The sequence below is a fragment of the Lepisosteus platostomus genome, chromosome 13 (genome assembly GCF_059453375.1).
Source record: "Lepisosteus platostomus isolate fLepPlt1 chromosome 13, fLepPlt1.hap1, whole genome shotgun sequence".
NCBI lineage: Eukaryota > Metazoa > Chordata > Actinopteri > Semionotiformes > Lepisosteidae > Lepisosteus > Lepisosteus platostomus.
The window spans coordinates 8,697,555-8,708,566 of record NC_142623.1 but is presented as its reverse complement, the minus strand read 5'-3'; the positions used below and the strand labels follow the sequence as shown (position 1 = coordinate 8,708,566).

Here is an 11,012-nt window from a genome sequence, read left to right as displayed (position 1 = left end):
GAACAGCTATTGTACATAACAATGTTCTTGAGCCCTATCTTTTGATTGGGCATTGCAGAGCTGGTAGAGAAATTAAAAGATTTAAGAAGCATAATTTAATTGTTGTTAAAAATTCAGAAAATTTGGTTGGCATGGTGCATTCCAGTCCGGCATGCCCCTACATACTGTAGGTGGATAAAATCACAACCGTTTAAGGGGAAAAAGGGACTGTGCAGAACTAAGTATATCACAACAACACTGTTTTCTAAGGACAACAGCTTAATGTTTTTATAAGTCCTTAATTATATAAAGGACATTATTTCAAATAAAGAAACTTGCAAACATTTAGTGCACTAAAATTATTTACTGTATACTGCCTAAAACGACATACTTATGAAATTCAGATTTAAAGCCCTCCTTTAAGTAAAATGTTTCATAATTAAAACACACAACCCCTTTCTTCATTTTAACATCTGTTAAAAATTATTTTCATCTTTACACCGGAATGAAACCTAGTTAGTTGTATCCTAATGCTATCCCTGAAGTGGCTTACAACATGAGAAATACTAGTTTTTCTCCAATAACCCAGCACTCCACCTATCAGGAGAAAAAAATCTGGAAAAATTATAGGAAAATGATTGAAAAAAATGTTGCTTTAATGAAGGATAATTAATCTTTTTTTCAAAAGAAAAAAAATGTGCTTTCCAAAGGTGTTTAACAGGATTGGGAAATACGAACAGGTATTTCAAACAACAGAAATAAAGAATGCTGTTAGGAATTTAATCATTTACAAAGAGAAGTTTCAGTCTAATGAAAGCATGTGGTGCTGTGTGAGGGTCTGAGGCTGAGGTCTGGGAGTGTGTGCTGACCTCCTCTCAGTTCAGCATGCAGGACTCGTATGTGGGGACCATGTATTTGATATTGATGAAGGCGTCTTCGCCCCCATAGCGCTCAAACACCTCCAGCGTCTCCTGGATCAGATCCCCGATGTTTTCTCTCTTCTGTTGGCTGTAGTCAATCCCATCTCCAGAATTTACTAAACAAGGATGAAAACAATAGGACAGGGAATGAGGCTGAGTGTGAAAGAAAGAAGGAACAATAAAAAGGTGAACTTGTGTATAAAGAAAATATTATTCAGGAAAAATTTGTAATGTTTCAACAAAACACTTTCCTCAGACAAACGAAGGTACAAAAATGCACATCACCCACAAATGACTGCCCAACAACTATCTCAGCTGATTAAGTGCACTTTGTCAAATAGCAACAATACGTTACATGTATGATGTGTAAAATCTCTTTTATTTTATATATCAACTGATTCATTAAAAATTGAAATAACTGTGAAAATTGTTAAAGATCAGTTTCTTAATTCATTTCTTCTAAGAAACAAAGCTTTAAAGCCTTAGTTATACCCAACACATTCCCCTCTATTTCACTGTTCATTTCTCAAATCTATTCTAAACTGCACACTGCGCTGTACCTACTATGATATGCAATGGAGCTGCTGCACTTCAGTGGAGAGAGATGTGGATACCTTTCTGTATGTAAAGTACTATAGCATTCTTTGGGAATAAAAATGCCATATAAATGCAACAAATTATTACTTTAAGAGTGTACATCCTAGAGTTGGAAGAATACACAACAGGGCGGTCAGATGGAATCAAATCAATCAAACTCTATCAAATCAGTAACAGGACCAAGACGTGGTGTCACCCCAGTAAAGTGATTCATGTCTCTTACGTTTGTGGCATTCCCTGAATTGTCTTGTACTACACAGTATAAGTTACATCACTGTCCAATCTGCCAGCATATCACACCACACTCCCCAGACAACACAGAGGAAAGGGACACTTATTGCCCAGGCAACCTACTAATGTGTACACTTCTGCAAGTGAAGTGTCATAAGCTGAATAAATCAAGTGTGGCCAATTTTTCAAATAGATTTTAGATTTCTGTTGAGTTTAGCCCACTTAACATTCAAATTCTCTGTCCTTTTCATTTCGTAAACTGTGTTGAGCATCTGAAATCTGTTAATATCCCACCCCACCCCCCACCATCAACAAATGCTTAATTGCTATGATAATTTTAATAAAATATTAATTATTATAAATCAAAACTTATTATACTGCCACATGGATCGTGTCATTGAAGACAACCATAGAGTCCCTGCCTTCCATAGCAAATCTAAAGGAGCACTAAGAACTAAAGAAGGACTAAGAACAAAATAGGATCACTTTTGTACAAAGTTCCTTAGTTGTGTCTATTAGATGTGGTAGTCTTTATACTCGGGAGTCTTCTCCTCACAGGGAAAAGTGGTAGCAGACAGATGATTTATGATTCAGGACATGCAAATACTAACACCATGACCTTGTGGTAGATAAAACTAAAGCAATACGCACTTCACATGAGACCATTACTGTGAGTAAATGTACTGTATTAGCTGAAGAAGCTGCCTGGTATTCTCTGACACCTTTTCACACTTGGTTCAGTATGATCAGTCAAGGCTGCTGACTGAACTGCATTTTTTTTACTGGTTGAAACTCTTTAAAAAAATAGAAACCGGTTTAAAGCATAGTACACATATATTGAATTTCATTTAATTTTTCTCCTTCAAAGACACTGTTCCCATAAGTTGTTTTCGCTTTTTTTCAGACATGGTTTCCAATTGTGTTGTTCTGTATGATTCTTGATTGTAGTGAATCAATATTGCTGCTTTGATTGTCATCTGTCATTGGAACTATTCCAGCACAAATTATACTAAGACTGTTCAAAAGTGTGAGGTGAAGTAATGGGTAATTTTATCAGTGAATCACAGGCCTCAATGCTCAATACCTCTCTTGAAATGGCAATATGTGTCCCCTAAAACTATTTGTAAAACAAAAATAACACTGATGTAGACACATTCTGTCTCTCCTCATGTGAACTGTATATTACAGATTCCTGCTTTAATAAAATACAATTACACTTGTTTTCAAGATGTCTCTTCTTATTTTTTCTTTACTTATAAAATCTTACAGACTGGCAATTAACAGGATAGTTTTGTTGTATCATTTTGTTCATTTAAGAAAATGTAAAATCTTCCTAGTTTCACCAAAATTGATTTTCTTTATATATAATATAAATTATTTCTAGTTTATTGATACACTACATTTGCTTCTGTGTATTACAGAGAACACGATAAATAGTACATTGGTAAGCTTTTGGATTCAAATGCCATTGGCATCGAATAAAATTTTAAATTGGATTGGTTGACTACATATAACTTTAATTATTTTTCAAATAGAATAATTGAAAAATTGTTATTTTCACTAGACAGATTTTTTACAATAAGAAATCAATACAGGTAAATGAAAAGCATACTAATCTGCCTAAACTAAGTATAAAAAACTTCCCTTAGTTTTGTTTCCCTTGAAGGTTAGCTTTCATCATTAACAAATCACACTACCTTTCTAATTATTTATGTACACTATACATACTTCATGTATATACAATGCTTTCCTTTTTAGTCCTGTCTTGTGAAATTACAAAATGATGCATACATATTGTTTAAACCTGTAAATTAAATTAAAATGTATTCAAAACATGAATGCACTAACTGAAGACTAGCAATTTTGCCGGGCAGTGTTGGTGCCCTGGGCTCAATTCCAGACTTTGGGTGCTATCTGTGTGGAGTTTGTATGTTCTCCCCATGTTTCCTGGGTTTCTTCCAAGGACTTTCGTTTCCTCCCACTATCCAAACACATACTGGTAAGTTAATTGACTTTGGTAAGAAAATTGGCCCTTGTGTGAGAATATGTGTCTGTGTCTCTGTGTGCCCAGAAATGGACTGGCATCCCATCCAGGGTGTACCCTGCCTTGCCCCATTACTTGCTGGAATAGACACCTGCTCACTTGTGATCCTGAACTGGACAAAATGGTTACAAAATGGAAGGATGGAAATGTCAGCAAAAACTAAAGAGAAAAAACTAAAATATGTTGATGGTATAAGTATTCAGACCTGTGACCTAAATACAGCATATGTTGCAAGCACTTAGGCAGCAATGATAGCCACAAACATTTTTGGGTAAATATCTCACAAATATGCAAACAGTCTTGATGCACTTTTTGCCCATTTATCCCGGCTGATTTTCTTAACTTCTCTGAATATGCTCCACCTTTGGATAGAGTTTTCAAGAATCTCCACATATTCTCAATGGGATACAATTCAGGACTTCAAGCAACTCAAGGACATTTACTTTCTTGTTCTTTAGCCACAGTATACCTTTAGCTTTGTTCTTCTTGTGTTTTTGGTCATACTGAAAAGCGATTTTTTGTCCCAGTTTTAAGTCTTTATCAGAAAGCAGCGGGTTTTCTTCTAAGATGTACCTATACTTTTCTCTATCAATTTTCCCTAAGTCTTGGCAAACATCTCTGTTACTGCTTACGAGGAGCAACCTCATAACATAATACTGTGTCCACTATGCTTAAAAGTAGGGATAGTGTTGACTGAGTGACTGCAGTGATGTCTTGTCTGCACTAGATGTAACATTTTGTATTGAGATCAAAATGTTCAGATTGTGTCATCTGACCATAAATCAAAATTTGCAGTAACTCTTAAATGCTTTGTTGCAAACTTCCTACAGGATATGAGATTTTTTTCACTAATTGCTTTCTTTCCACCTCTCTGCTATACAGGCCAGCTTTGATTCCTGCATATTTTCTTCGATTTCAGTCATGGAACTCTGTAGCTCTTCCAAAGTTGTTGTTGGATCATAATAGAATTCCTCACCAGAGTCCTTCTTGCCTGGCTGCTCACTTTGAAGGCTTGATCTAGTGTCTATGAGGTGAAATGCATCTTCCATTTCGTGATATTGAATAAATTGTGCTCTGATGAATATTATTCTGTACCCTTCTTCTGATCTGTGCTTTTTGTTGACTTTATCCCTGACTTGTTTTGTGAGTTCTTTAGTCTTCATGGTTGAGTCTATGCTTGAGATTTACTTCCTAAGCACCGAACCCCACAGAGACAGGCGTTTTTATTCTAAAATAATGAGAACCAATACATCGACATAGGCTACTCTATTAATTGAGCGACTCGTTAAGGTAAATTTTTGCACATAAATTAATTTGGTTTTGCCGCAGCAAATAGTTTGAATATTTATTAAATAATGACTTATCCATGTTTTTAATATAAACTTTTTTCTTTTTGTTTTTTGCCTTGAATGTGTGGAGTAGGCTGTGTAATAAATTATTAATTGCTAATTCAGTAGAATGTCTGCAAAGTTTAAAGCAACAAAATGTGAAATCTGTGCTAGGGTCTAAATAAAGATTTGCAAGGCACACTAAATGTCTCTTGTGGTTTAGGCTTGACTGACCTCTCAAGCAAGAGATGAACAGGTGGCTTTAATTCCTGTGAATGGACACCTGCTTTTAAATAGAGAAACCACAATGTGTGTTTCTCATATGGCAATGAAACACACTCATTTTGCAGGCTGGCTCCTGAGTAAATCTGCGAACAATCAGCTACAGTTCACCCCACCACAGATATACAGCAGTCTCTGTGTGGCAGTCAGCTCAGAGTGACTGTGAAGATGGCAGCGAGTGTCTAAAGCCCCAGTGTACTGTAGTTCCCCTAGATTCCCACATTCGTACAGTGTAGCAAACAAAACTCTCAATTTTTACATTTTCCAGAAGGGATCATGCTGGGTCCTGTTTAAAACAAATGTTATTTAAATCTTAAATAGGATGCACAACTGAATTAAAAACATAAAACTGAATGGAAATAAAGAGCAACACTGCAATAAACATGCACCTGAATCACATAAAAAGGAAGATGTCATTTACAGAGCATCTGTGTGTGCCTGCTTAAGTTTGTAATCTGTCATGTTTTTATACAGTAATAATCTAGCTGCCTAATTCATGCATTTAAATGCCTTCCCTCCTGCAAAAACAATTATAATTTTAAAATGCAGTGATAAAAAACACAAAATGTGTTGATCTAAATATACAGGATCTTTATCTCCAAAATAGCTTTATTATTGAAGCTCCAGCCTGGCAAACAACTGCTTAGAAACAAGCCACAGGTAAACCTACACGTCCTAAATGAAACACTCAAAAACCTTTCCAGGAATGCACCATAATAACATTCACCTCAGATATTCATCTAAATCGTGAATATAATTTAAAAAAATAGCATTATTTTTTAAGCAAACGTTATAGATAGATAAGATGTTATTGATCCCGATGGGAAATTGACATAATGTCAACATAGTAAACTTTTGGTGAATCCAAGCATTGTTCTGCACATAAATGAGTACTGCCAGGCCACTGGCTTAAGAAGAGGTCAGAGCTACATTTGTTTCTTCACCTGGGTCCTCAGACTATGTCCCTGTCAACTGGCAGCTGTGCTCCATCTGTCTTTAAATTATGGGAAATAACAGCGAGGAGAGAGGAGACATACATTTGTCTAAACATTTCACAGTTCACATAAAAGTGACAAGGGTGGATTTAGGATTCTGGGGGATGGGAAACATCAGAAACAGACACACTGAAGAGTCAAATCAATCCACTGGGACCAAAGCTGTTTTATGGGGAGTTTGGAAGAGAAGCAGACATACTCCTGGGAACAGGTCAAAGAAGAAAAATGTGATATGGAAGAAATAGGATGTCTTCTGAGATAAAGTGAGCTACTTGATTAGTTTGACTCTGCGTGACATGCTGTGAATTTTTAGTATTTTTTTTAAATGCACTAAAAAGGATTTACAGAATCCTGAACATCTCTATAATAAAAGAATTAATGTACTACATTTGAAAATCACTGCTTTGTTATACACTGTTTTGACAATTAACGGTAAAAAGTAAAACTTTGTATGTAAAAAAGTTCAACAACATCAATTATCCTTTTGTAAAAAAAGAACAGCAAATCAGACTTGTAATAAACGTGCACTTGTGTTTTTTTCTTAAGTTTCTGTTGTTCTAACCAGCTGTGCTAAACTTTCTGTTGACTTTCCTCAGATGCATTAGCACTACTTCTTCTCTTTAGACTACCACCTGCTGGAAAGCTTGCTGTGTCAGTCTAAAACTTCTTCTGATCTTCACATAATCCAAAGATGCCCTCACTACCAAAAAGTCGACTGGTCTGGGGGAAGGGCTGAAGACAACACAGCTGCGGAATACAAAAATCTCTGATTCAAAGCTGGCATGCAATTTCCACTTTAGACATACTAAAACAAAGCGCATGGTATTAGACACAGTTAGAGCTATCTGGGCATCATGCTCAGCCTCCTGTGGCATAATCTGTGGCTTGTGCTTACATTGGCATTCTTGGAGGGTTTGATCCTTGCTTGTTTTGACTCAATATGTTTGGTATAAAGTGTGAACAACAAAGGCCACTTAGGCAACAAAGCATACAGGATTAACCAGAACAGGTGGTCTTTGCTTTTTGCTTGGCGAGTCAAACAATCAAATGATAATGTGAACAACAAGTTGCAAACACTGATTTGGAAGTAAGCATTTTGCCCATGGGTCTTTTAGGGATTAAATGCATCAATGATACAAAATGAACAGAAACTCTGTTTCATTACTCTCTAAAGACAAAAATCTGATGTAATTGTGGATATCTGAATTATCTATATCATTTGTATTTATAACTATAATATACAAACACTTTATTTAAAAACTGAAGGAATAAATAGGACAAGTTCTACCTGTCATCTTTCTAGATACCATGATACATCTCAACTAAGTCCAAATGTACTGGGTAGCCTTGGAAATGTGGTTTTGAACAGAAACAAACTCCTGTCCTAAAAAAGAGTGGATCAAAGGAAGAGACATTTCTTATCCTTTGTCTGAGTGAACCTGGTTTCTTTACAGATAGATATGTACAAACAGTTCATGTTTGAAATGGGTCCAGTATGACCATAACCCAGAAGGATTGTTCGGGATGCTTACATTGCACAATGCTCAACACCTTAAAGGTGGTGAGGAAGGAAATGGAACTCTAGTGCTGTTGATTGCATGTTGGCCCACTCTATTCCTCAATTCTTCTCAACTGTGCCAACAGTCTCTCAGACCACATTTGTAGCATTAATAAACCAGACAAATGTAATTATCTTGACAACCTGACTATAGATTTTCATTGATTCATTACTGTTCACAAACATAATCAAACAATAAATTTGTTTGAATCTCCAGAAAATGTTGCTGCTTTACAAAGAACTAAGTGAAGAGTAATTCATTAAAAATAAATTTAATTCTTAAAAAATAATTTAAGTGAAAAGAACCTTGAACCACAGCAGGGAGAAAAGTTTGCTTCCGAAGAAGAGGTGTGAGCAGAGTGAAAAAAAGCTGGAATTTAGTACCTAAAAACCTGAAGACCAAAGACATCACATGAAGATCTGTTTCCGTTAACAGTATGTTGAAAGTGGGGAGACAGAATGAGCTAGGAGCCTATCTCCAAGAACCTCTGCAGGCCTCTAATTAAAAACACCGTGTACTGTGCTCCAGGACTATGATACTCTCATAAAGGGTAAAGTGAAATAAATAAGTACCCAGCATGAAGCGTTTTGGCAGGGTGGTGTGAGAGAAGTCCCTCTTAAATTCCTAACCCCCCCCCTTCTCATTCCTCAACTCAGCAGAAAGATGGACACCACAGCTGTGACTGCACTAGGATACACAAAAAGACAGGCCACTGGCATCCAGTCAGATGCTGCCCCAACCGGGACTGTCTTTCTATTCATTTCCGTTTGTTTATTTGATCAGTAACAGCATAGCTCTTTATTCCAATAACCTCTTTGCTCATACAAACAAGAATGTTTTGGTGGGTAGTCACTAGATACATGAGAGAAAATAAGAAACTTGAAATAAGAAATAAAAATAAGAAACTGACATTTAAAGATATGCAACCAGCTGTGTGCAAACATGGGCAACATGCATATAATACATACTCAACAAGGGATGTATAGTGGACAGAATCACAGGTTAATTATAGATGTTTCTCAGGGTAAGTTAAATATTTAATAATAAATATATTAACACCTAAAGTATTACAGATCTTTAGGGCAAAAAAGTGTTTCAGGTAGGAGGATTATTTTTTTTTCAACATTGTTGAATGAAGCTATGAATTTACCTGCTTTTCTAATTAAGAATTTTCTTACTTCACAAAAGAAGAAAATACTTTTCTGAAAAGATATAAACTCACAAGGTCCATATGAGCAGAAATTACCTCAATCCATGTGTAGAATTGTAATAGTTTTAAAAAAAAGTTTTTTTACCACTAGATATGGTAAATTCTGGCAAAATGTTGTACAGTTAATTCAAATCACATCTATAAATGTGATGAGATGATAACCTAAATTATACATAATCACAGAAAGAAAACCTATAGAGCATCACTAATTTGTTTAAGGATTGGCGGACAAGTGATAAAAGGTATAGAAAAAATAATTCTGAAAATATGTCTTTTGGGCAATGCTTTAATTAACTTTAATTTTGCTTCGTTTGCTAAACTTAAATTATATGAAGACCATACATCTTAACTGTGGAACATTAGTGCTAACAGTAAAAAGACATCTGCTTCAATGGGTAATTTTAATTTTTCACAGTCTTGCACATACTGTAGAAGCTCTGCAATTAAAAGCAACACAAACTGCATTATGTTATTTGAGAACCAAAGGCACAAGCTCAACCATTTTGCAATGTGGAATTCTTTATACAGGCTAGAAGCTTTCTTGTGTCATTAACATTTAAAAAAATGTAATAGATATGCAGAGAAATTCATGAACCTTATAAAAATAATCATGTACACATATAACTTCCACTGCTTAAATTGAGACAAAATGTGTTTTAATATAGTAAGCTCAGAACCACTGTCCATTTCCAAGCCTGTTACAATCTATTTCTCTAGGGGTAATGCTAATTGTTTTCCTATGCAGTCTTGAAGAATAAGAATAACCCACCTATTGTAAATTTCCATATAAAGCCTCCATTTGTTGCACTAGATTAAAAAAAATAATAAAAATGCTAGTAACTGTAAGGAACTATATCAATTAACTCACAGCACTCTTAGTGAGCTTCTTAGTGTACCAAGGCTGGCAGGATATCATCAGTTCTGTCAGGTCTGAATAAAAGTGCCTGGGTTTTGCTAATTACAACAGCATCCCCAAGGCTACTCTTTAATTGTGGGGGACCACTGCCTTCCATGGTAACAAAAAGTTTACAATGGCATTTTATACACACTCTGCAGTAGACGTCTGATAAAAAACAAAAATGAAGAAACTAACAAAAAAGCACTTAATTTTATTTCCAGTAGAAGAATGTCTGGAGGTCGGGTTGTGGGTATTTAAGAGGCTGACAAAGCTTGGTGGAGGGGGTTGTGGTGGGGGAGGGTTTGCTGGGAAACAAGATTCCAGGAGGGGGACAGATGCCCTTTGTTTGCTCGGAGTGGAGCTCTCAGTATGAGATCAGGCATGCAGAGCTCACATTGTCTATGGGGTGGGGGGGTGGGGTGGGTTAGAGATCGGCTGATGGGGTTGCTGGGGGAAGGGGCATGTGGAACACAGTTTCAAGTTAAAACCTTCGACTCTACCGCAGCTGTCTGTCTGCACGAAAAGGAGTGGGTGTGGGCTAATGAGAGTGTTGGACAAAACTGTTGTTGACAGCATTAAGTGTTTGGAATGGGATGGGTGGGGTCTGTCAGTGAGGAAAAGGTAATGGAACTCAACTAGGCCTTGTTTCCATACCTTTTAAAAGAGAGTGTGGGGAATCTTGCTATTTATCATTTTAGTTAAGTAGCCTTTAACAGAAATCAAGTCCTCCCTGGGATAATTCTCTTTTTTTGTCTAGTAATGCTTATATAAATTGCATTGTGAGAATACATTGCATTTAAGAAGAAAAAATACACTACAACAAAGAAGGAAAAATAAAGTCTAACTTATTGTATTGTACAAAATTCATATTGTAAAACTTATGAAAGGTAACCACACAAAGGTACTGTATATAGTTGAATTTACTATATTCAACTATGTAGTTGGATAGGTTGTTCTAGATTCCCAGAA

At 36.0% G+C, this 11,012-nt stretch overlaps 1 protein-coding gene across 1 annotated transcript in view; it reads right to left on the bottom strand.

Moving 5' to 3' along the window:
* Window positions 1–614: 614 nt before the first annotated feature.
* Window positions 615–11,012, bottom strand: part of pacrg (PARK2 co-regulated) — a 106,756-nt gene continuing 96,358 nt past the window's right edge. Inside the window, exon 5 of the mRNA XM_088602996.1 lies at window positions 615–1,015. Coding sequence (XP_088459122.1) covers window positions 855–1,015 — 161 coding nt within the window. The 3' untranslated portion in view covers window positions 615–854. The remainder of the gene's footprint in view (window positions 1,016–11,012) is intronic.